This window comes from Staurois parvus, unplaced genomic scaffold (genome assembly GCF_062004578.1).
Source record: "Staurois parvus isolate SC_StPar_1 unplaced genomic scaffold, SC_StPar_1.0 ptg000279l, whole genome shotgun sequence".
NCBI classification, from domain to species: domain Eukaryota; kingdom Metazoa; phylum Chordata; class Amphibia; order Anura; family Ranidae; genus Staurois; species Staurois parvus.
In genome coordinates, this window is record NW_028318075.1 from 1,859,749 (window position 1) to 1,887,170 (window position 27,422).

The window sequence follows — 27,422 nt, forward strand, 5'->3', positions numbered from 1 at the left end:
AAGTATTATTGAAATGAAAAGTTGTTTCTTCTGAAACTGTTAAAGATTATGTGATTAGTACACAAGCAAACTCTAAAAATGAATAAGTGGGTGTGGAGAGAGAAGAAAAAAAGTGAACAGTTTGGAATTACTTACATCTTCCTGCTTCTTCTGCAGCTCCTCTAAAAGACCAACAATCTCTTCATCAGCCACATCACAAGGCCTCTGACCCTGAAAGCATAGTATCTGTATGAATACAAATTTGCTGCAAATTCAATCAAACAATATTTACAGGGATCAAGCATGGTCAGACCAGTAGTTGGCTGTGATGGTCATCCTGCGTCATCACCTGACTTACTTTACAAGTAAATACCAAACTGTGAAATAGAATAATATTATTTTACACAATTAACATCGCACAAATCCATCCATGCTGCAGGTTAAAGCAAGCCATTAAAAAGTGTGCAAACCCAAACAATGAACTTCAGTTATTTTCTCCCCTTTGGTCTGTATAACAGATCACTGGAAGAATTTTTGATTTATGCATTTGAGAAGTGAAAAAAAAAACCCTGTTGATCTTTCCTGAAGTGGCCCTAATTAATGAAGGAATGACAGAATCAGATAAACCTATCTTTCAACACCTGGATTTCAACAGCATGAGGAAATCCACTTTCCAATTGAACACTACCAGGATATGAACCGCAGAAACTGCTAGGCAGTCTTTCACCCAAAGAGATGTTTGGGCTTGCATTATGTTCCTCAATGCTGCTCTATATTTGTTTCCCCCAATGACCGATATTAAATTCTGCCCTATTCCCATTTCCCCCAATGACCAATATAGGCCACAGCTGGCACTGTGACTGCACCATGATTGGGTGTCCTTGGAGCAGAGAGGTCCAGTGGTGCAGAGCCAATTTTATTTATTACTGAGCAACAAAATGTTGATGGGAAGCTGTGTCTTCCTTGGTGACCAGGTTAACTGAATCCTGGTGCCTCACAGTGGTTCCTTCTTCTGACCTCAGTCACTTCAGGACACAGTAGACATGAAGATTGGTGGGAACAAGAATGGACTGCTGCAGGGATCTAGGACAAATACTTCTAGAATTGATTTCCCAGAAAAGGATTTCTTGGAAACAGTAGCAGTAAGACCCCAAAATCCCTGTTTAGTGAATGGGATAATCACTATCATGTACACTAAGATTATTATATTACAAAACACCAATATACACAAACTGGAAATTTCCATGGGATTTTCATTCATATGATTCAAGCACATCAAGTTCAACCAGTTTTTCAAGGATGGCAAATTTACCAGCAAGGTGAAAACATCCTTATAAACCGCAATTAGAATTGGAAGAATTAATCAAACTATAGCTAGAAACAAACCATCATATGGGTTTTTGGTTACTCCATAGGCCTTCAAAATTTTTTTGCTTAATTTTTTTCAGTGCCTTTACAACAGCACAGTGATAGGTAACCATGACAACCAAATAGTAGCTATTTTTTATTTTCTTAATACAAGCCGTTAGTACAAGCCTAGTTGCAAGACTAGGAGCATACATGTAAATGTGCAATTTCGTGACTGAGCACATGAATGGAAACTGGCATTTTTTTTTTTTTTTTTTTTAATAATGCTTAGGTAAATCTCCCAATAAGGAGGTCTACAATTATCAAGATGCTAGATATTTATAAACTTTAGGGTAATAAAGAAGCCCTTGCTAAGAGAACCAAGACCGACTGCTTAGCTGCTTTAAATCTGAAACTGCTAGTTGCCTTGCAGTCTTAAAATACTTTGTTGGTTCACTATGGCAGAAAAAGTACGTAGCTATGAAAGCCAGAGGAAATTTAAAATTGGAATACTTGTTTGAGGACTAAAAATATTAAAGCTTTAGGGATCAATGCAGCTGGCATTTTTAAAAAAGATTTTGGTAAGGGCAAGTTAGATATTTTCTCTCTGTACAGGTTTCTTTTAAAAAAGGAGCTACTGATCAAAATATACAGTTTTTGTAATCTCCAAGGATAATTTCTTAACCTTAAACAAATGCATTTCAGTAAAAGGATACTTGGAGTTTAGAAACTGAAAACTAAAAATGCATTTATCTGCTGTCTTACCACATTATTGAGTGCATTCATATCACAGAAGTGTTCCACAAGGAGTCGACAAGCCTCTTCTACTCCCCAGTGAGCAGCAGCATGGAGAGGAGTCCAGCCATCTTTATCTTTAAGATTGGGGTCAAAATTGGCCTGAAGCAATAGCCTGGTCAGAAAATGTGGACAGAATTGACATAACTGACAAACTCAAGACATATCAAGTATCATAAAATGATCACATTCAACAAACATACCTCATAACTTCTATATAGCCTTTAGCTGCCGCCACATGAAGAGCGCTAGCACCAGTCTTCGGATGCCGAATGTCTTCTATCTTGCCTGCATTTAACCACTGACGGGCATCCTGCAACATCACTTCCTCCTCTTCCCTCTTGGCTACCTCTATGTCTATGCCTGTAATAGAAAGATTTCTCAGTACATCTACCAAAACATTCATAGAAAGGACTGCATTGAAAATTATACTGGAAGCAGAAACTTGAGGCACATTTTAACGCGAGAAGGATTTTTATAGTATTTTTTAAAGTATAAACATTTGTTATGCGATTTACATCCAGCGGTCTTTCACCTTTAGATTTACTCATCACTGAGCTAGCAGATGCTAACACTTCCAGAGGCAAAGGCATACACTATCATAGTGTGAACGCCAAAGATATCAGTCACTGAATTACATAACTCGCAGCTTCTATTTGACCCCAGAAATGATATACAAGGTGAAAAAAAAATATATATATATATATATATAAATGCAAGTTAATCATCAGCACTGTCTATAATTAGAAAAAAAAACCCTGAAGCCTAGGTCCCCTGACACCATGCAGCATTAACTGGAGCACTACATATTAAACATCCTTATTTTCAGCTCATTAGATTACACCAGCAAACCCTCAAGCTGCCTTGTGGTAACTAGTACACATACTTCTTTTGCTCTAAAAACTTGTTCTCTGAAAGCACCTGCTTTTAATAAAAAATGAGAACTCAACAGAAAAAGTGCACAAGTCCAAGGAAATTTTTACCTTTGAAGTGTAACTTAACAGAAAAGTTTTTTGGCTTAGTTTTGGATACAGTGCAAGGTAAGATTCTTTGGTTCTGGCAAACAAAAATGCACCAACTAGCTAAAAATCCTGTTACTGAAGTGGCGATCATATGACACCACTGGCCTGACTCTTCTCTTTAATTCCTGGAGAGGTCCTTCGTCAAGTGTCCATGTCATTGCCTGCAAGACGAAGAGACTTCTGATTGGATGGTGGCCAGCTGGTCCTCCCAGGAAAGAGAATTACACCATCATAAAGGAAAGGCAGGGGATCAATATTCTTTGGGCACTAGAATGGCTCTGGATCAGCAGTACCCCGTTCTGAAACCAGAAGCAGCGAGGGACCTGGACAGGGTCTTGGGTGAGTATACCTACTTACACCAGGTAAGCGAGAGGAGACCATGGAGATGGGTTTAATGGGGAAGGGAGGTATTGGTGGGGGTGATGTATTTACCTGTAAAATCTATTTCTTGGTGTACATCACAGAACAGGCTATAAATCATGACTACCTGGGTTATGCACCATCTATTAGGTGAGTGGACACTGGCAGAAAAAAAAAAAAAAAGAAAAACAGACAGAAAGTCCTCCTATATAACCCCTTCTACTCAGAAAGCAGTTTAGTAACAAACAATGAAGCTCCAAAGAGGGGAGGGAACTCCGTGTCCTGTGATGTACTCCAAGAAATGGATTTTACAGGCAAGTAAAAAAAAATCCAATTTTAGGAGAGAAACACTGCCAAATTAAAAAATGTTTAATAACGAGTCAGACAAAGTGGCAGTGGATGCTACAGTAAACAACACCCACTAAACCATGTAAATGTGCTATTACTTGCAGTTTTGTTTAAAGCCAGGTTTCCATTTACAAAGCCTGTCTTACGGTATCCACGATTCTGGGCCTAATAAGGTCCAAGTTTCACTCATCACGGTTGGCACATTAGGGTCCCAGCACAGTCCCTAAGGTATACACCAAGGGTACCTGATCTGAAAAACTGCTAGGTAGCACAAGGCAATAAGTAATCAGATGTCTATAGATTTAAATTAAACTTCAATGGTATAATAGGAAAAAAAAACAAAAAAAAACAAAAACATCTCCAGAGACCAGATCCATCGCCTAAGGACACAAAAAACTGGAGCCTCAAGGAGTGGGCGTAGTCAAATGGGTATGATCTCAGTGTGATCCTAGGAAAATTTTTTCTAAGTGTCCAATCATTTGAAGGTAGCAGCATATAACAAATACCTGCTGCCACACCACCCACACAGAGGAATGTAGGGGACCTGCATGCGGATGCCATGAATTCTAATGGCATGTCACCTGCACTGGAAATCGCAACCATACTGGGAACCTCAATTCCTGTGCGGACTGCGATTTCCCAAGTAGTGTAGGGACTTTTCCCCTGCGTGTCCCGGGGCACAGGAGTCTATTCAAATGAATGAGCTCTTGTGTCTGTACAAATCGCAGCCCGCACAGATGTGAACCAGGGGTAATCGATTGTCTATAAATACCAGCCGTGTCTTGTACTGTACAATTTAAATGATAGATAATTAAAGGTTCTTTTTTTAGGTTCATCCATTACTTTAAAAACTACAGGGGGAACGGGTGCAAAAAAACATATGCTACACAATCAACGTGAACCAAACTATAATAAACAAGTTATTTTACCTTGCAAATCTCCTCTGGAATGAGTCAAGTGCTATTAATAATGTAGACAAAGTTTTGTAGGACAGAAAAGGGTCATGTCTGCAAGAGACTTTATTTTCCAGCACTCAAGATTTCCTGTTATGAATTAAGCGCTTCTTTATGTGGGAAGAGTTCAGACGGCAAGAAGTCTTACCTCTCTTTTCAATTTCAGCACGGAGCAGAGTCTCCATGCAGTCATCTTCAGCTATGTCCAGGGGAACATCACCGTCACTATTCACAGCAGCAATATTCGCAGAATGTTTCAGGAGATACCTGGGAAGAGATGGGAAAACAAACATTATATAAAAAACATTGTGCAGCTTACACTATACATCAGGTTTACATCAAAAACACGCCTATAAAATAGGAAAACCTTTCTAAAACCAAACTTTTTTTCTTACATTTTATATTAGGGATGGGTTAGACCCTCTTGCAAATGTCACTGTCCGTGTACCCACTGGAGACAATCAACCAAATGTTACAGTAGTCACAAAACAGTAGGTTAAAAAAAATAAATAAATAAAAAAGGCAAAGATATCCAAATAAGGGGAAAGCGGCACCACAATGCAACAAAAAAAAAATCTTATAAAAAGTGACAAAATGTATACATTGCAAAAAGAAGCCCAACCCAAAAAATAAACAAAACAAAAACATGCCACGGAATGCCTTCTTCCTCCCCTTACATACTGAAAAGGCAGAGGGCTGGAAGTGAATAATAAAACACACACACACAAACACACACACACACACACACACACCTATCTAAACTAAAATAATGTGGTTGCATAAGTGTGCACACCCTCAAAACTGGGGATGTAGCGGTGTTCAGAATTAAGCAATCACATTCAAAATCATGTTAAAAATAGGAGTCAGTACACACCTGCCATCATTCAAAAGTGCCTCTGATTAACCACAAATAACGTTCAGCTGTTCTAGTAGGTATTTCCTGACATTTTCTTAGTCACATCCTACAGCAAAAGCCATGGTTCACAGAGAGCTTCCAAAGCATCAGAGGGATCTCACTGTTAAAAAGGTATCAGTCAGGAGAAGGGTACAAAAAGAATTTCCAAGGCATTAGCTATACCATAGAATACAGTGAAGAAAATATGGCAGAACAGTGACATTACCAAGAACTGGACGTTCCTCCAAAAGTGATTAAAAGACAAGAAGAAAACTGTCTGGGAGGCTGCCAAGAGGCCTACAGCAACATTAAAGGAGCTGCAGGAATATCTGGCAAGTACTTGCTGTGTGGTACATGTGACCACAATCTCCCGTATTCTTCATATGTCTGGGCTATGGGGTAGAGTGGCAAGACAGAAGCCTTTTCTTATGAAGAAAAAAATCCAATCTCTGCTAAATTATGCAAAAAAAAAAAAAACACATCTGAAGTCTCCCAAAAGCATGTGGGAAAATGTGTTATGGTCTCACGAAACCAAGGTTGAACTTTTCGGCCATAATTCCAAAAGATAATGTTTGGCGCAAAAACACTGCACATCACCAAAAGAACACCATACCCACAGTGAAGCATGGTGGTGGCAGCATCATGCTTTGGGGCCATTTCTTCAGCTGGAACTGGGGGCCTTAGTCAAGGTAGAGGAAATTATGAACAGTTACAAATACCAGTCGATACTGGCACAAAACCTTCAAGTTTCTGCTAGAAAGCGGAACATGAAAAGGAACTTCATCTTTCAGCATGACAATGACCCAATGCATACATTCAAATCAACAAAGGAATGGAGTATACAGCCATCTTGTAACATTCTATATATGTGATTCAGTAAGGATATTTATCTCTACACAGGTACTTTTTTTTTTTTTAATTCTTTAGAAGGGCGTCCGCAAAGGGGTAATTACCAAGAAACACTTCAAAACCACAAAAGGATGTTTCAGACGTTACCAATCCTTGTGCATACATTTATCAAAGTATGCAAGGTAAGGAAAAACCTTAGCAGACTTATCCATAGTTTGTGCATACCAAAGGGGCCAACCTCATCACTGGCAGCCCCAGAGGACTCCTCAATTTTGAACATCTCATGCATAGAGGTAATCAGTGCAGCCACCAGCTCTTTCTCATGCATGGCAACAGAGGCAGAGGATTCAGTCTAGCTGTTCGAGGAATCAGGGATTGCAGACTCAAAAACATCAGAAGTGGAGGGCAATGGCAGGGTATGCTTCTTGCTCACCTTGCACCCAAACACCGCCTCCACCTGGGAAACGAATTTATAGACCAACAGTGTGTCTAATGGGATGGAAGACCTTGAGCAACCCACTGCCTCCATGAGTGAGCCAGAGACCGCATAGTGGAATGCCCAGCCAGGCAAAGCACTGCTGAGGGATGGTTCACTGGGTTTCTTTTTACCTAGTGTTCTGCTCCTGTAGGTGACATTATAAAAAAACTTTATGCTCAAGAATAGAGAAGCGATGTTTGTTAATGAATGCAAGAGACAATTTTGAAAACACACACACAAAGGAAGAATGTAGAACTGCACTGTAACACTGAATACTGTCTGGACCCAGGCATCTGAGATTTTATGGAAAAAGAAGATTGACGGATACGGATGTCCCAATGTTCTGAGAAATGGGGTCGTCCTATCAATGAGAAGATGCTTTGGAATTAGTCTGCGCATGCCTGGAGCACCATGTATCCTTACAAAAGTGCGTTCCTGTCTAAGATTTGGAATTGGAAGACAGAGGGAGATAAGGAACCTTTCATAAACTGAGGAGCCTACTAGAAGAGGCATAAGTCATCTTTTGTTGGGGAGAACAGAGTAATCTTACCCACCTGTAATCCTCCCTGATGTACTTATCCAAGAAAGGACAAAACAAGTGCTCACCTTCACAGGGTAACCCACTCAAGTGGCTTTTCACACGGGAGCTCAGATGACCAGAATTTAAAAGCGGGACTTTACCCAACAACAACTTGATAAAAAATAATGTGCTTTAGCAAGGAACATAAAATTCCACGTTAATAATTATGCTATCAAAACTGCAATGTACTGTAAATTGACTCCAGCATTGATCCAGTTTCTTCTTCCTGCAGGCAGCCATTTTGATGAAGACCAGAAAAGCAGTAAGTCTTTAGGCTGTCAGCAGATCAACCTCTACGATTTTAGCACAGTGGTTAAAAATAGAGAGCAAATGAGCATGTGCAGAGCAGGGAGAAACAATGTATTACAGGATTTTAAACCTTATTGATGCGTATTTTTAAAATATAGGCAAAACTTTTTTTTAGTCTTGGATAGAGTGAAGAGGGGTTAAAAAACATCTATTAGGTTTTTACTGTCTGTACCCAGTTAAGGAATTCACTCTCACCATTTGTCCTGTTTACTGTTATAATTGAAAGTAAAAGAAAATGCCAAATTTTTGGGCTGTCCCCAAAAAAGGAATGGAGTGGAAATCTTACAATGGTGACCCGGGGGTCTCCAAGGAATTCCCTCAATTTGCAGGGATTTTCTCTTATTTCCTGTTTGGCTATGGGACATGCAGTGAAGTGAAATCTCCGCAATGGGACACAGATGGCGAAAAAAATTCTGATAGGGATTCTGACTCTTCCTTGCTCAATCCAAAAAAAAAAAAAAAAAAAAAAAAAAAAAAACAAACAAACTGGTGTAGCAGACCGGCCAGAACAAGTGTTTTATAGGTGTATTCAAGCTTCAGGCATTTTTGTTTTTGCCCAACAGACAGCACTAATGGGAGGAGATTAGGGTCGTCATTTGAATCCCAACCACGGCACTACCTTCAGGAAGTTTGCAACATGGTTACAGTTACCATCATTGAACAAATACCACCTTTGATGCAACAATCGCTTCAAACAATTATGTTAAGTAGAAATTTTTTGGATCTTTCAGCTAAACAAATACCATATGGTTTGAACAAAAACTACAGAGGCACCATGCTGAACCAAAAAGCTTGTTTTTATTGTCATTTCTTCCCACAACCCTAAGCCCCACCATCCTTCCTGCTCACGCAGGATCTCCCTGATACATTAACAGTTGCCACACAATTTTGGTATAACTTTTATCAGCGTAAAAAAAAAAAATAAATAAAAATAAACTACTTGTCTAAGGGACTGAACTGGGATAAAAAACAAAACACCCAGGGACTAGCAGGGAGGGGAGAGACCTTGCAGTGTAACAAGCACTGATTGGGGGCTCGTCAGGAAAGGGGAGCATAAGGCTCTCATTGCTCGCAGAATTACATCTGCTGAGCAAGTAAATAAGGGCCCAATGAAGTGGAAAAAAAAAAAAAAAATACTTAATCCCTTCAGGTTATCCTCATACATGGAAGCATTTGGGTGCTCAGTACAGTGCATAGGTAGGCTGTGTGTCTATACTCCATGGGGTGGGCACCAGATGCTCAGGGTAGGTAGGCTGCAAGTCTCATCCTCTATGGAGGGAACACAAGGATCTCAGGGCGGTTAGGCTGTGTAACCATCCTGAATGGGGAAAGAACAAAAAGAGGGCGCACAGGCCTAGTGCATTACCATAAAAAATGTTTAATAAAAAATAAAGTAGGTGTTGTACTCACAAACGACAATATAGTGAAGGCACATCATAAAAGAACAGCTGGATCAACATCGCGCTGAGTAACAGTCCGCAATAGGGAGTTTAGACATCCAAAAGTCTGACGCGTTTCGAGGACTTGGCTCTGAGGAAGAGACAAGTCCTCGAAACGCGTCAGCCTTTTGGATGTCTAAACTCCCTATTGCGGACTGTTACTCAGCGCGGTGTTGATCCAGCTGTTCTTTTATGATGTGCCTTGACTATATTGTCGTTTGTGAGTACAACACCTACTTTATTTTTTATTAAACATTTTTTTATGGTAATGCACTAGGCCTGTGCGCCCTCTTTTTGTTCTTTCCCCATTCAGTGTGTTTGGATTCCCCCGGTCCATTTGAGGGCAGCAAGGTGTGCATGTTCCAGGACATTCTTAATGTGGTTGTAGCATCGAGTCCATCCCCAAGCGCAGGAGCATTTGTGTTTGCTGGTTCTTTGTGTAACCATCCTGCCTGCAGTGTGAGGTGACACAATGACAGGCCTGGCTCAGGAGTGGTGGTGGTGCTCCAAGGCTCTGGAGAACAGGCAGGGATTAGTAGACACCTCCAGCACCGGGCAGGCGGACCGAATTAGTATTATTCAGCTGCGGTTGGTGTAATGGACAGAAGGGATGGGAGTGAAGTACCGGTCATCTGGCAAGCCGGATAGGGGACACCCCTTGCCCCCACTTCGGGATGTGCAGTTGTCTGTGGGCTGAAAAGCACCACTGTATACGGGCCAAGGAGAAACTACACTTCCCAGGAGGCTATGCAAGAGGGAGGTCATTGACATAGAGAGAACCTGGTGGCCAATAGACGGCAGGGGTGTGCACGGCTGGCAGACGATTGGCCATTGGATGGCAACATGTGGGATCTATGGCAAAAGGCAGGGAGGCTGAGACTGCAGTTAGCTGGAGGAGAAGGTGAAACAAAGCTCCAGTGTCTGTTCCATTAAGCAGGGCTAAATGGGCAGTTTTTTAAAAACTCAGACCAGCCTGTCTCCCACCAACAACCATGCCACATTCAAAGTCACTTAAATCCCCTTTCTTCTCCATTCTGATGCGCAGTTTAAATTTAAGCAAGTCATTTTCTCCACGTCTAGATGTCTAAATGCATTGAGTTGCTGCCATGTGATTGGCTAATTAGCAATTTGTGCTACCAAGCAGTTGAACAGGTGTACCTAATAAAGTGGCCGATGAGTGCATACTGCAGCTTCAGCAATACCATATCGCATCAGAAATAACACTTCATCCTGCACTGCAATACCTTTGCAGTAACTAATTTTTTTTCTCCAATCCTAAATATCAGCTTATCATATTCCCTACACAGCTGTCACAATGGCTCCTCCCACTCTCTGCCTTGGGCTAGCAACATTTCAACCCATTCTCCAAAACTAGCAGTGACCCTCCCTTGCCACTAAATTCGTAGCTAATGGGTATGTTGCTCGTGGCTATACTCTATTCTATTGCCATGCTATTGCTGCTCACACTCCACTAACAGCCCTGCTTCACTTGGTTTTTCCAGCAGGGGACTCTGTCCATGGTTTTACTTTTGTAGTAAACCATTAGGCACACCAATATTCATAAAAATATATTTTTATTTAATCCATTAAGAAAAAAAAAAAAAAAAAAAAAAAAAGTATTTATCCAAAATACATCAATTACATCTAAAATGTCGCACAAAAGGATTTCACAATAAAAGACATTTCACTCATATGGTATATCAAATTCAGGGAACAATATACAAAAGAATGGCCCGAAGCGTTTCCTGGACAAATTCCACTTCTTCAGGAGCCAATACATACACCGATATTCTAAAACAGTATTCAGAATACAATTTCACAAAATTATAATCAACATACCACTATAAAAAGAGACAGAAGAAGCCAGGGGACACCCAAGAGGGAGGGGGGTGCGGATAAAAGCGGGGAACCCAGTGATGGCCTACAGTACCAGGAATGATGAGTCCTCCTCTCCTCTTGGGTATATTATATGAAAAATTGGCTAGAACCAGCCTACTTTTAAAGGCTCAAAGAATCCAACAGAGGGCTCAAGGCTTTACATATCATGTCTTGGTCCAAAGCAGCTAATTTCCAAGTAAGTTAGTACTTTCACCCACCAAAGGGTCTATAATATAGATGTATCAAAATAATACAAGAATAAACCCATATAATGTAGACCAGTAGGGAACTCTCTCCAATGACCCCATCATTAATTGCCAGGGGTCTCCTGTCAGAGGAATGTGCCATCAACTTCTCTTTGGGTTCTATAAAACTTAACCAAGAGGAAGCGAAGCCCGGAAGTCTGGAAACTGCACCAGCCACCACACAAAAGCGTGCAGGCCTGTGCATGCCCAGAAGAGGTAGAAAGTTTCTACCTCTCTATACAGGAAAGAAACACAGGGCAATACAATTTTTAGCACAGATTGTGCCCAACCAAAAGTACTAGTGCAAAGAATTCCCGACAGGCAGAACCTCCGGATCAAAACGTAACTGCTCAGACCCACAGGATTTTGAAAAAGAGGCTTGTGCCCCAAGAAAAATCGGTTAATTATCATGTGGTTATAGCAAAATATGGTTAAAAGAAAGCATATCAAAAAGGGCAGTGGACTTCCATGACCGGAGTAACTTCTTAAGACAGAAAAATAAAAATAAATGTTTCACCAAAAGATAGTCAAATCTGTGGCCACTTATTCTTATCACCATGATCAAATTAAAGGGATGCTTTCTAAATACTGGTACTTACTCAGTACAGATGAGATTGTAGGTAAATTTGTTAGACTTAACTCATAGATAATCTATAGGCGGAACACATCCGTAAGAGATTAGTACTGTTACAAAAAGGAATCAATAAGTGTAGAAGGCCCAAAAAGTACTTTTAAGTGAGGTGCCTGTTTGGAGTGCCAATTTATTAGAGAGTGAACAAATTGTGTGCTCCCTAAAAGGGGAGCATCTTCGACCGAGTTTCCCCATGGACTGCGCCACAATAGGGATGGTCTATATTATGACCTGAACCTGTGGCGCTTTTTACGTGGGAAAGACCAAGCGTCCTTTCCATAAACACATGTTCGTGTTTATTATGTGCCGACAATCAATACCCCTAATGGGGGCCATGCAGGGCTTTCGCATAACTATGATGTAGAAGTCATGCAATTAACGGCATTGGATCGAATTATGGAGGACCCCAGAGGGGGCGATTTTGATAGAAGGATGCTCCAACAGGAGACTAGGTGGATACATTGCTTAAAAGCCAGAGTAACGCTAGGCTTGAACGATACCATCAGTTTTGCTCCTCTTTTTATGAAGTTGTCTCCGACACTCTTTTTTCTTTAGTTTTTTGGTTTTGTTTGTTCATTTGCATTATTTGTATTGGTATATTGTATTAACGTTTTTCCCTCTATTTTTTTTTTTGGTTGAAGTATATATCATGATCCCACTGAAGGCCTGGTGTGCACCCATGCTGGGGGGCTGGTGGGGTAGAGTCTGCTGGGATATGGCAGGTGCCGGAGCCAGCCCCAGTTTCACTGGTTTTGAGATGCCACAAGTTTGCTCCTTTGGGGCCCCTATAGGTGGCATTTGAGTGCATGCCTTGGGTTTTCGCTGGGAACACGCACTAAAAACGGCACCCAAGGGGTGCAGTGATGTTCCTGCACCTCGATGGTCCAGTGTCGGCTTCTGAGTATGTGCAGGCCAGCACGCGCTTGTGTGGTGGCTGGTGCGGTTGCCCAACTTTCAGGCTTTGCTTCCGCTTGCTGCACAGGTGCAGCCCTTTGAGGAAACTGCGGCCATTTTGGAATCACTCTTTACACTCCAATATTCTATTTAGTTTTACAATTAGCTCCAACAATCTTTTTTCTCAACATTTAAAAAAAAAATTAAACCATTCCTCCAAACGTTGTTGATCAATTAAGCCATCACTGGGTGCCAACTCCAATCTTAACCTCCTTGGTGGTAACCCATCTCTGCGATACTTCTCTAAAGTGACGATATCCCAAGTGATTCTTACTTGTTTCTCCATATTGTGTTTAAGATGTTTAAATAATGTGTCTAGATTCACTTCTTCCCCATTTTTTCCACAACAAATATGTCCTCCACATTTATCACCCTATTTTGCAAGTACTCCAACACATTCATAGGTGCTTGGTGATAGTCTCCAAATTTTCCTTTTCTAAAGTAATTTAAATGTGAACCAGCGCTTTAGATGTGACCCCTTAATTCACCACAGCTGCTGTTCCAAGTGCTATACTAATCGTATCAGACCACATATACATACATACATACACACACACCCTTGAAAAAGTAATACCAATTGAAATTTTCCACATTTTGTCACGTTACAGCCAAAAATTTAAAAATGCTCGGTGAGATGTTCAAGGCTTGGGATATTGTTTATAACCCAACCCTTCTTTAAACTTCTCCACAACTTTGTCCCTGGCCTGTCTGGTGTGTGTTCCTTGATCTTCATGATGCGGTTTGTTCACTAATGTTCTCCAACAAACTTCTGAGGGTTTCACAGAACTGCTGTACTTATACGAAGACTAAATGTTACTAAACCCAAGGCCCTGCATTCACTATATTCGGTTTCCCACAGTACACAAAACATGGAATTACAATTATTTTAGTAAATGCAAACTGCTAAATAACTCCTATCAGCGGTTACAGCAGTCTTGTGACTTCAGCAGAGCACTAGTTAAAGCTTGTAGGAGGAGTTCTCTAGGAGGAGAGAAATCCCCTGACCTGTCTTGACAGTGCTGACTGGCCCTGTGCTGATCACATGCACTCTCCCAAGAAAAGGGAAAAAAAAAAAAAAACCCACAACACCTCTCTAGCAATACACACTAAACTGAGCTTGTGCAGAGCACAGTTTAGTCTGTCTTATCAGTGTGGGCATTTGAACGAGGGGCAGAGAAAAAAAAAAAAAAAAAAAAGATTAAACAGCCTTTTTACACAATGCAGAGGATTAACCCCTTCGGTTCCACAGTGAGTATAACAAGCATGCTGCACTGCATATACAGACTGATTTTACTGTTGGGGGTTTAGTAACACTTTAAATTACACACAGGTGGACTCCATTTACTAATTAAGTGACTTCTGAAGGCAATTGTTTCCTCTAGATTTAAATTAGGGGTATCAGAGTAAAGGGGGCTGAACACAAATCCACACCACACTTTTCAGATAAAAAAAAAAAAAAAAAAAAAAAAAAAATGTTGAAAACCATTTATCATTTGCTTCCACTTCACAACTGTGTGCCACTTTGTGTTGGTCGATCACATAAAATCCCAACAACATACATTAACGTTTTTGGTTGTACAGTATCTCAGGAGTACACCCCTCACATTTTTGTAAATATTTTATTCTCTCTTTTCATGTGACAACACTGAAGAAACTAGAAAAGCTACAATTTCTGGGGAAATTGTGTGAAGTGTTCTTGCCTCCACCAGTAGTCTACAACTGGAGTGAGCGGAGTAACTGGGTGGAGTGGCTGGAGTAACTGTTGTGTGGTTGGAGTGGCTGGAGTAACTGTTGTGTGGTTGGAGTGGCTGGAGTAACTGTTGTGTGGTTGGAGTGGCTGGAGTAACTGTTGTGTGGTTGGAGTGGCTGGAGTAACTGTTGTGTGGTTGGAGTGGCTGGAGTAACTGTTGTGTGGTTGGAGTGGCTGGAGTAACTGTGAAAAGGTTGGACTGGGCAGAGTAACTTTATGGACTGGGCAGAGTAACTGTGTGGAGCGTTTGGAGTAAAGATAGTAAACATTACACTAACCAATTGATTGATCAAATTTAAAACGTGCACATGGCAAGCTTGATAGAGTGAGAAATGCATTTCAACTTTTAATTATTTATATAGCACATTTAATTGCAATGTTGTTGCCCAAAGTGCTTCACAGTTACATGAAAACATACATTTATAAAAACATTAGCAGCATTATCAAGCCTAGCAGATGATTTTTCAGCTCACACTCTAGCTTTTGTCACTCTGCTGCCTGCTCACACACCTGGGTTCCTATGGCAACTCACTCTACAGCAAGGGCAGAGAAAAGTTAAACTGCTCCAACTTGCTCACTTCACTGGCTGTTGCCATATTCAAACGGTTGTAGGTTAGATTTTATAAATCCTACACCGAAGAGCTTTATATTGTGAGAATCACAAGACCCAGACCTACATTTTGATGCATAGCATGTCTCTGAAATATTAAAAATGAAGGCACAGTCGCAGTTTAGAAATTGTCTTTCAAATCTGAGGTGGCTAGAGTGGGGTTTCAATGAATGTCAATGGGCGGTGTGAGTTGCAAACAAATGGTCATATTGTGAAAACTATCAGGACTATGGCTTAGCCGTGGATATTTTTAGTGGCAGCAGGGATAGCTGAACAATTTGATATAAGGTTTGTGTAGGTGGACTTGAAAATGAGGGAGTGATGGCAGTTTAGAAGTCATGTCCTGATTTTTCAGCTCACACTCTAGCTTTGAACATTTCGCCATTCATTCCTATGGGACCAATTTCACCACAAAAATATTTCGTGAACCATTCGGCAAAACGTTCCACAAAGTAATAGCACACCAATCGGGAACAATCCGCACGTTTCGGTATATTACTGTCTATGTAGTGTAAAAACAGTGGGAGGAGTTAGGGTGGTAAATTTGGCTATAATAAGAATATATATGTGAGATAACAGTAAGTGGTCTTGCCATGCAAGAACACTAAATTACACTTCGCAGCAATGTAAAGTAGTGAGTATACAGCTTGCAGTATAAATTTGCTGTCCCAACACACAGCCATTAATGTCTAAACCGCTGGCAACAAAACTGAGTACACCCCTAAGTGAAAATGTCCAAATTAGGCCCAAATAGCCATTTTCCTTCCCCAGTGTCATGTGACTCGTTAGTGTTACAAGGTCCCAAGTGTGAATAGGGAGCAGGAATGTCAAATGTGGTGTTATCGCTCTCACTCTCTCATACTGGTCACTGGAAGTTCAACATGGCACCTCATCGCAAAGAACTCTGAGGATCTTAAAAAAAAAAAAAAAAAAAAGGATTTGTTGCTGAACACAACCTTGGGGTACACCACTGACAACCCTAGATCATTCAGAGTATGAATCATTAACCACTACTCTTTGAATATGATCTTTTATCCAGTTTTCTAACCATTTACATATGGATTTTTCCAAGTCAGTAGACTTTACCACATACGGCTAATGTGTAAAGTCTATGGGCTTGAAAAAATCTGTATGTTAATGGATAAAAAAAAAAAAACTGGAAAACAGTGGTTAATGATTTATACTCTGAACGGTCTAGGGTTGTCAGTGGTGTACCCCAAAGGTTGAGTGTCAGGACCCTTTTTAATATATGTATAAACAATATAGGGTCTGGGATTAAAAATCCCATTTCAGTCTTTGCAGATGACACCAAGCTGTGCAGTGGAATAATATCCTTACAGGATGTCTTTAATTTACAAGCTGACCTCAATGCACTGTTTAATTGAGCAACTATGTGGCAAATGAGGTTTAAATGTTGATAAATGTAAAGTTATGCATTTGGGGGCTAAGAATATGCATGCATCATACATACTGGGGGGGTACAACTGGGGGAATCAAGGGTCAAGAAGGATCTGGGAGTTCTGGTAGATCACAAGCTTAATAATGGCATGCAATGCCAAGCTGCGGCTTCTAAAGCGAGCAAAATCCTCTCGTATTAAAAGAGGTATAGACGAGAGAGAGAGAGAGAGAGAGAGAGAGAGAGAGAGAGAGAGAGAGAGAGAGAGAGAGAGAGAGAGAGAGAATATATTACCCCTGTACAAATCATTAGTAATACCTCATCTGGAATATGCAGTTCAGTTTTGGGCACCAATTCACAAAAAGAACATTGAGGAACTGGAGAAAGTACAGAGAAGGGCAACTAAACTGATAAGAGGCATGGCATGGAGGAGCTCAGCTATGAGGAAAGATTAGAGGAACTGAATGTATTCTCTCTTGAGAAGAGGAGATTAAGGGGATATGATCAACATGTATAATACATCAGTGGTTCATATAGTGAACTCTGTGTAGAGCTATTCACCCTGAGGTCATCACAGAGGACAAGGGGGCACTCTCTACGTCTGGAGGAAAAAAAATGTAATCTCCAAACACGGAAAGGTTTCTTCACACTAAGAGCTGTGAAAATGTGGAATAAACTGCCTCAAGAGTTGGTTCTGGCCAGCTCAGTTGATTGTTTTAAAAATGGCATTGATTCTTTCCTAGATACACAGAATATAACTGGATACTAACATTTATAGGTAAAGTTGATCCAGGGAATATCAGATTGCATGTCGGGGGATCAGGAAGGAATTGTTTTCCCTGCTGGAGCAAATTGGCTCATGCTTTGCTGGGCTTTTTTTGCCTTCCTCTGGATCAACTGTGGGTATAGGATTATAATGTTTTTATGGTTGAACTGGATGGACTTCTGTCTTTTTCAGCCAGACTATGTACCTATGCTCTACATAAAGATGGCCTAGGCTAGAAAAAGATTGCCAAAATCCTGAAAATGAGCTGCAGCACAGTGGCCAAGACCATACAGCAGTTTAACAGGACAGGTTCCACTCAGAACAGGCCTCGCCATGGTCGACCAAAGAAGTTGAGTGCATGTGCTCAGCATCATATCCAGAGGTTGTCTTTGGGAAATAGACATATGAGTGCTGCCAACATTGTTGCACGGGTTGAAGGGGTGGGGGGAGGGGTCAGCCTGTCGGTGCTCAGACCATACGCCACACACAGCATCAAATTGGTCTGCATGGCTGGCGTCCCAGAAGGAAGCCTCTGCTAAAGATGATGCACAAAATAGCCCGCAAACAGTTTGCTGAAGACAAGCAGACTAAGGACATGGAGTACTGGAACCATGTCCTGTGGTCTGATGAGACCAAAACAAACTTATTTGGTTCACATGGTGTCAAGAGTGTGTGGCGGCAACCAGGTGAGGAGTACAAAGACAAGTGTGTCTTGCCTACAGTCAAGCATAGTGGTGGAAGTGTCATGGTCTGGGGCTGCATAAGTGCTGCCGGCACTGGGAAGCTACAGTTCATTGAGGGAACCATGAATGCCAACATGTCCTGTGACATACTGAAGCATTGCATGATTGCCCTCTCTTTGGAGACTGGGCCGCAGGGCAGTATTCCAACATGATAATGACCCCATACACCTCCAAGACGACCACTGCCTTGCTAAAGAAGCTGAGGGTAAAGGTGATGGACTGGCCAAGCATGTCTCCAGACCTAAACCCTATTGAGCATCTGTGGGGCATCCTCAAACGGAAGGTGGAGGAGCGCAAGGTCTCTAACATCCACCAGCTCCGTGATGTCGTCATGGAGGAGTGGAAGAGGACTCCAGTGACGATCTGTGAAGCTCTGGTGAACTCTATGCCCAAGAGGGTTAAGGCAGTGCTGGAAAATAATGGTGGCCACACAAAATATTGACACTTTGGGCCCAATTTGGACATTTTCACTTAGGGGTGTACTCACTTTTGTTGCCAGCGGTTTAGACATTAATGGCTGTGTGTTGAGTTATTTTGAGGGGACAGCAAATTTACACTGTTATACAAGCTGTACACTCACTACGTCACATTGTAGCAAAGTGTCATTTCTTCAGTGTTGTCACATGAAAAAATATCATTAAATATTTACAAAAATGTGAGGGTTCTACTCACTTCCGTGAGATACTGTAAATAAGCAAGGACACATTTTTCCCATGCCTGCTGAAATCTACAGGACAAGTAGTGCAGATAAAACCTTCCCAACAGGACACAAAAAGCAAAAAATAAATAAACCAACAGACGTTTTCATTTACACACATTTATTGTTTTCAATACAATGTATTGGTCGACAAAAGTTGTTAAGGCAACATTCAAGAATCAGGTAATTGATGTGTGAGTGGTATGAGTATATTAATGGCAATTAAAAAAAAAAAAAAAAAAAAAAAAAAAAAAACACTACAGGTAACAAGGCCTACATCTGTATGGACAAATAAAAAGTACAGTCATGTATTTTAACAGCAGGTAGGACACCAATCAAAGTGAACACTGATGTTCTTGACCCTTCCCAATGCAGGGGAAAAAAAACACAAAAAAAACCCCACACATTTTGGCAATCCATGCACCAAGTTCTAAAACGAATGAGGATATTTAAAAAATTGTCCATTTACTCACTCTGCTATTTCCATATAACCACAAGAGGCCGCAACATGTAGAGGCGTCCATCCCTCATTATCAGCCTGATTCACATTGGCACCGTGATTTACTAGGAACTCTACCACCTCCAGGTTTTCATCTATACATGCCTAGTAAAGAGAAAAAAAAATAAATGAGAATAAACTTCACGATGATAACATGCAAAAGATAAAAATAGCCAATAAAAAAAAAAAAAAGTAGAGTACAGTTGTGCAGAGTAGCACCCCACAATACAAACTCTGTACCACTTAAAAAATGAATGCAATCTTCCAACTATTCAAGCTTTACAGCAGTAGCAGGCTATGGGCAGCTATAAACCAACCAATAAAAGAAAGAAACAGATTTGAGTTTCAATGGCTAGATCAGTCAAAGCCTAAATAGGATTGATAAAATCAATCTGTTATCGCAGATATCCTAATACATTTGTAATCACGGTGTACAAACCTTTATGTTATATCAAGAAAAGAAAACAGAAAAACATGTTGAGTAAATTAACCACTAGGGGACCGCCCACAGTACATATACTGCTACAAGGCAGCCCCTGAGCGCAGGATTACGTACATAAATGTGATCCTGCATTCCAGGGTAGGGGGCGTGCGCACAGCACTGATCGCGGCCATCAATCACCAGGTCCTGGCCAGTGATTACCCGCCGAAGCCAGGCAATTGCCGGGAAACACTGACGGGGAGGAAGACTGCATTGTTTTCAAAGGAGCTCTCCTACCTGTCAGCTTTCAGCATACTGTTCCGGGATCGCTGGACACAGCCTTCCAGCACAGTGTGTAAGAGTAGTACACAGCCCCATCCCCTAGTAAAACACTCCCTTCACACAGTTAACCCTTTGATTTATTTTTTTTTTTTTGCATTGATCACTGTATTGGTGTCACTGGGGAGGTCAGTGACTCCAAGTCAGTCCCCCCCCCCCCCCCCAGTGTCAGAATGTCCGCCGAAGCCCCGCCATAAGTCGCTGATCGCCACTATTAGTATATGAAAAAAATCCAGTATATATATTATTATACAGTATTTATATAGCGCCAAAGGGTATGCTCAGCGCTGTACACCGCCATTTGTAAACGCTATAACTTTCACGAAAACCAATTTACACGTATTGGGATTTTTTTTTTTTTTCTTTAGCAAAGACACGTCGCAGAAAACATTTTGGCCAAAATTTATGACGAAATGTTTTATATTTTTTTTTTACTGGACGTTTTATAGCAAAAAGTCCAAAATATTGTTTCTCAAAATTGTCGGTCTTTTTTTTTTTATAGAGAGAGGGAAAAAAAAAAACAAAAAAAAAAAACGCACAGGCGATCAAATACCATCAAAAGAAAGCTCAATTAGTGGGGAAAAAAAAGTACGTAAATTTCATTTTGGTGCAGTGTTGCATGACCACACAATTGCCAGTTAAAGTAATGCAGCGCCATAACACAAACCGCTTATGTAACCGCTTCCTGACCGCCCTATAGCAGAAATACTGCTACAGGGCAGCACAGGTGCACAAAATCAGATATATACGTGATTCACACTACTGTTGTTTTCACACCCCTCCCAGATGGTGTCAGATTGCCGGTCAGTATTGCAGTAATCACATTTAACCCTTTGATTGCCAGGAACACGCTCATACACAAACCTCCATTGCTAGTATAGTGTCTGAACGGATCAACATCTTTGATCAGATCAGCACTATACCAGCGTTCACATTAGTATAGCGTCCCTAAAAACGCAGCGTCAGCGGGATTAGCCCCGGCACCTGCGTTTACCCCCTACGCTTAACCCCCCCCTTCTCCCCCAGCAAGTGCAGTGTCAGTAGGTCACGGTCACTTAATACATTGCACACAAAACTGCAGTGTATGCAGAATCAGGCCTGATCTCAGTTAGCACTTGCTGGTAAATTTTGATGACTCTCATATGCAGCAGAGTGCTAATACTAGTATCACGCTACCTTTTGGTGAACTCGTGAGCACCAGCGGTCTAGTACATCCTGGTCTTTCACATACCTCTTAGATTGTAGGCTCCCAGGATCAGGCCCTCCTAATCCTCTTGTATTGAACTGTATTGTCTCCCGTTATATTGTAAAGCGCTGAGCAAATTGTTAGCGCTATATAAATCCTGTATAATAATAATACCAGCACTGCAGTATGACTTGGTGACGTGTTGAGTCCCATAAGTGCAGTACAAGCTGGTGTGGTGGCAAGTACAAGTATTGTCCCGCAACCTCCAAGAATTCACACACAGGCCTGTAGAGCCCCTATTCTCCTTCCAGATGTGCTTGCAAATCCCGATTGGCAGCCCACAAATTATGCAGCATCCATACTTCCCCCATTCACTGCCCACCCTGGAATTCAGGTGGAGATAGCAAATTTAACTCCTCCCCTTGATTTTTTGGAGCCGTTTTTCACGGAAGATCTGTATGCATCGATTGTGGATCAAAGCATTTTATATGCACAATTTATTGCCGCCAACCCAAATTCAAACCTTGCCAGACCATTTGCATGGAAACTCATTACGGTTTCCGAATCTATATTTTTTTGGGGCCTAACCCTCAACATTGGCATTACTTAAAAAAAAACCAAAAAAAAAAAACCTGATTCATCATATGCCCGTGTTCTCTGCTGCCATGGCCAGGAATAGATATGAGTGCATAACGTGTTTTATGCATTTCAATGACAATACACTGTCGTCCTCAAGGTGACCCTGAATTTGACCGGCTACACAAAGCCCCTCATAAATCACCTTAACCAAAAATTAGCAGCGGTCTACTCCCCAGCAAAAAACCTGCGTTGAGGACTCCCTCATTAATTTTTCTGGATGCCTTGCATTCAAACAATTTCTCCCCAGCAAGCGTGCCAGATATGTGGTCAAGGCTTAGAAGACCTGCGAGAGTACAACAGGCTATACTTATAAGTCTCGGATTTACGAGAGAAAAAGATAGTCACGTGGAGCCCCCCGGATGCCCAGACTACATGGGGAGTAGTGGCAAGATAGTTTGGGACTTGGTGTCATCCTTTTTATTCAAGCGTGCCACTATTTAGACATTTGTACAATCTTGGAACTGGCGCATGTGGCACCATGTGACCTAATTTGTGCCCACCATTAGAAGTGGGTGGATGCAGGGCGGTATATTTTAATGGTGGGCATGCCACACTTTTCTTTTCTTTTTTTGGCAGAGATTTCTTCTCATTTTTCATTCAGTCCCCAGGCTGCATGCAAAAAAAAAAAAAAAAAAAAAAAAAGGAAGAACATAGCATATATACCACACAAGGACCAGCGACATACTGGTACATCACTGGACTTTGAATAGTTATACCAGGATGATGCCTACAGCTGCAGGCATCATCCTGGTATCGTTTATCAGCCGGTGATCGGCTTTCATGTAAAAGCAATCCTAGTGGCTAACTGCAGGATTGCTTTTACAAGCAGCGGGAGATGATGCCCCCCCCCCCCTCCCCCGCTGCCTTCCACGGCCTTCTCGGCAGTCTCGTGCCATCGGGGGAACCTGGGAATGCAGCCAGTGTTTCTGCCAGCTGACCATAGAGCTGATTGGAGACCAGAGTGGTGCCAATAATCTCTATAGTCTAAGAATTCGGAAGCTACGAGCATTTCATCACTTCAGTTTCGCAGGATATAAACAGCGCCATTTGTAAATTGGGAAAGCATCTGATCACATTAATTTTGGTTTGATTAGATAATGTAAGGGCAGAGGAGATATCTAGAGTCCGATAGAACCCAGATTTCTGAAAAAAGAATATATGACAATGCCCACTGAAGTTATAGGGGATATTTGCATTCCCTGTGACAGCATTAAAAGTGATAAAAAAAAAATTAAAAAAAACCCTCGCACCTCCCATGCACACACACCTGTGTGCACAAGCGTTGACCCTGTGGCGGTATGTAAACAGCAGGTGCACCATACATGTGAGGTATCACCATGAACGTCAGATCAATGGCAGTAATTCTAACAATAGACCTCCTCTGTAAATATAAAAATGGTAGCTTTTAAAGTGTTGCCTATGGATATTAAAAATATATGCAGTTTGTCGCCATTTCACAGGGCATGCGCAGTTTTAAAGCATGTCATGTTTGGTATCTATTTACTCGGCATACCATCATCTTTTATATCGTATCAAATAATTAGCCAATATATTGTGGTTTTCTGCATTAAAAGTAAAAAGAAATTTAAAAAAAGTGTATATTTTTTTTTAAAAATTGCTTTTGGAAAAAAAAACAAAAAACAAAAAAAAAAACGCTGCACGAGTACTATGTGCCATACAAAATTGTAATGCCCACCATTTTATTCACTAGGGTGTCTGCTTTAAAAAAATATATAATGGTTGGGGGTTTAAATTAATTTTCTAGCAAAATATACTGATTTTCTTCATGTGAACAAAAAAAGTGTCAGAAGGCTTGATCTTCAGGTGGTTAGAAGAGTGAGTAATGTGTGGCATAAACTTCTAATGCTGGGCATAAAACGCCCCAACCCCCCCCCCAAAAGATCCCTTTTTGGAACGTAGACACCCCAAACTATTTGCGGAGAGGCAAGTTTTGGAAAATGACAAATTTTTTTTTTTTTTTTTTCACAAAATTGTCACTTAAATGATTTATTGGTCACACATGTCATGGGTATATGTGGAATTACTCCCCAAAATACATTCTGCTACTTCTCCCGAGTATGGGGGTACCACATGTGACAGACGTTTTGGCAGTCTAGGCAAGTACAGGACCCCAAAATCCAATAAGCACCTTCAGGCTTTTAAAAGGCTTTATTTCCTTATTACACTTCCTGACTATTTATCAGAGTTTCGGAAGCCCTGAAATGCCAGGATAGCACCAACCCCCCCCCCCCCCACCCCAAATGACCCCTTTTAGGAAAGTATACACCCCAAGGAATTTGGTAAGAAGCATGGTAAGTATTTTGCAGATCTCATTGGTTGCCACAAGTTTCTGCAAAATGAAGAAAAAAAAACAAACATATTTCTTCTATTCTTTTTTTATATTTCAAAACCTTGTGAGAAAAAAAAAAGGAGATCTGCAAAATACTCACCATACCTCTTTTTAAATTCCTTGGGGTGTCTACTTTCCAGAAAGGGGTCATTTGAGGGGGGGAGGGTTCGTGCTATCCTGGCATGTCAGGACCTTCACAAAAAAACTGTGATAGGTAGTGAGGAAGTGAAATGAAGTTACGCACCTTCAGGCTTTCAAAGTGGTCATTGGATTTCAGGCCCCTGCATGTGGCTAGGCTCCCGAAAAGTCCCACACATGTGGTATCCCCATACTCGGCAGAAGTAGCAGAATGTATTTTGGGGTGTAATTCCACATATACCCATGGCTTGTGCAAGAAATAAATCATTTAAATGACAACTTTGTGTAAAAAAAAAAAAAAAAAAAAAAAGTTGTCATTTTCCAGAAACTTTTGGAAAAAAAATAAAAATTTTACATGGACTCAATATGCCTCTCAGCAGATAGCTTAGGGTGTCTACTTTCCGAAAAGGGGTCATTTGGGGGTGTTTGTACTATCCTGGTATTTTAACACCTCAAGAAATGTAATAAGCAGTCAGAAAGTAAAAGCTGTGTAAATTCTGATGTCTATACCATAGTTTGTCGACGCTCTAACTTTCACACAAAGCAATAAATATACACTTCCTGGGATTTTGTTAACCAAAAACATGTAGCAGAATACATTTTGGCCTAAATTTATGACAAAATTTTAGCTTTTTGGATATTTGTTATGCCCAAAATGAGAAAATATTTTTTTTTTTTTTTTTTAATCTTCTTCAAAAATTTTTTTGTTTATAGCGGTAAAAATAAAGTGCACAGGTGATCAAATACCACCAAAAGAAAGCTCTATTTGTGTGAAAAAAGGACAAATTTCATTTATGTTCCATATTGCATGACCACGCAATTGTCCATTAAACTAGCACAGCGCTATATAGCAAAAAAATGGCGTAAATTGCAGTATCGATACCATAGTTTGTAGACGCTATAACTTTCACAAAGCAATCAATATACACTTATTGGGATTTTTTTTTACCAAAAACATGTAGCAGAATACATTTTGGCCTAAATTTATAACTAACTTTGAGTTTACTATATATTTTTTATAGTTGAAAGTAAAAAATATTGTTTTTCTTCAAAATTTATGGTCTTTTTTTGTTAATAGCGTGAAAAATCAAAAGCGCACAGGTGATCAAATACCACCGAAAGAAAGCTCTATTTGTGTGAAAAAAAGGACGTAAATTTCGTTTGGGTGCAGCATTGCATGACCGCGCAATTATCAGTTGAATTAGTGCAGCACCGAGTAGCAAAAATAGGCCTGGTCATTAAGGGGGGGTAAATCCTTAGGAGTGCAAGTGGTTAAATAGAATTTGCATAATAATTTGGAAAAGGGTGTATACTGATGACCTATAAGGGCTTTAAATAGGTCACCTATAGAATATATAGGGTACTGAAGTTTGTTGCCATTTCACGAGTACACGCAAATTTGAATGTAAGTTTGCGAAGTTAGATTGTACGCCCCTTGAGGGTTAGGGACTGATGTGAAATATATATGTAAAAGCGCTGCGTAAAAATTGACGGCGCTATACAAGTACCTGTAATAATAATAATAATAAAAAACATACGCCTAATAATAAAAAAAAAAAAAAAACACAACATTTTTTTTACTGTGTTATAAACCACTTCAAATAATTTTTAAAAAATCCAATTTCTTCATACATTTAGGCCAAAATGTATTCTGCTACATGCCTTCAGTTAAAAAAAAATCCTTTAAGTACTTTAATTTGTTAATTGCATGAAAATTATAGCCTCTACAAACTAAGGTATGCTATATATAGTGAAATGTACGCAGTTATTGACGCTATACTTGTAATGGCGGTGATAAGTGACTTGTGACTGATAGTGTGGATGATAGTGTGGCGGGCAATCTGGCGCTAACAGCCACTGACTGGGAGGGACATTGACGTCACTAGTGACACTAATACAGAGATCAGATAGAAAACTGTACACTGTATTGACACTGGCTGGGAAGGGGTAACTGTGTGACTAACAAGTGTAATATCCCCTTTGATAACGTGCTTGATGCACGAAACATGTCAAGAGAATCCACCAGATTGACGCCCTAGCCGCACAAAGCCTATGAGGAAGGTCTGGCGGCAATTTGTATTACTACATGTGAGTTCATTATATTGTTTTAGTTTCGGTTCTATTTTCTATTACAATAAACATACTACACGATCAGTACCATTTTGCCCCTTGGCTCGTTTCTTGCGAGCCTCATAAGGTGGAGCCATTTGGGAAGGTGCTACCAGGGTTTTTGAGCTGGTCTGGACGAATCTGTGAGCCTGAGCTGACCCCCGAGTGTGAATCGTTCCATCTCTGAGTCTCTACCATAGAGCCAGATGATACCGCAACCATAGACCAGACACTGCTGATACTACAAATATGTTTTACATAGAATGCTTTCATTATATGTACTTCTGGTAAGTACATTATTGTACCGGATTTTCACAACAGCAATTGAAGTCACGGAACACAGAGCACTATTTTTGATGAATTTTATCTTCATGTGATTAGACTCACTACCACCGCCACTTCGGTATCCAATTCAAACATTTATATTAGCAACGTTATAAACGTGGTTATCACTGCACTAATTCTGCACTATTACCAGTGCTTATGCATTTTGTATATATCTGAATGTTCAGTATTTATGAAGTATACTACTCGTTTATTGTGTTTAGCGCAGCATATCGATTTTAAGTAACATGTGCTGCTTTTACTCACAGATCTGGCTGTTTTTCCTCCCTGCTTTTCAAAGGAGAAGAAACAGCCAAATCACTGTTTTGTGTGCACAGAGTTCTGTGTGTTTGTGATTGGACAGCAGGATTCCTGAAAACAGCTGTTGATGTG

General features: G+C 40.6%; 1 protein-coding gene across 1 annotated transcript in view; it reads right to left on the reverse strand.

Annotated features, from left to right (window-relative positions):
* The window catches only part of LOC149458732 (protein phosphatase 1 regulatory subunit 12C-like), a 133,888-nt gene extending 107,085 nt beyond the window's left edge, over positions 1–26,803 (reverse strand). The window contains exons 1-6 of the mRNA XM_089681793.1: positions 26,741–26,803; positions 19,498–19,628; positions 4,953–5,071; positions 2,325–2,484; positions 2,092–2,236; positions 136–210 (exon numbers count right to left, since the gene is read on the reverse strand). Coding sequence (XP_089537919.1) covers positions 136–210; positions 2,092–2,236; positions 2,325–2,484; positions 4,953–5,071; positions 19,498–19,628; positions 26,741–26,803 — 693 coding nt within the window. The remainder of the gene's footprint in view (positions 1–135; positions 211–2,091; positions 2,237–2,324; positions 2,485–4,952; positions 5,072–19,497; positions 19,629–26,740) is intronic.
* Positions 26,804–27,422: the final 619 nt, after the last annotated feature.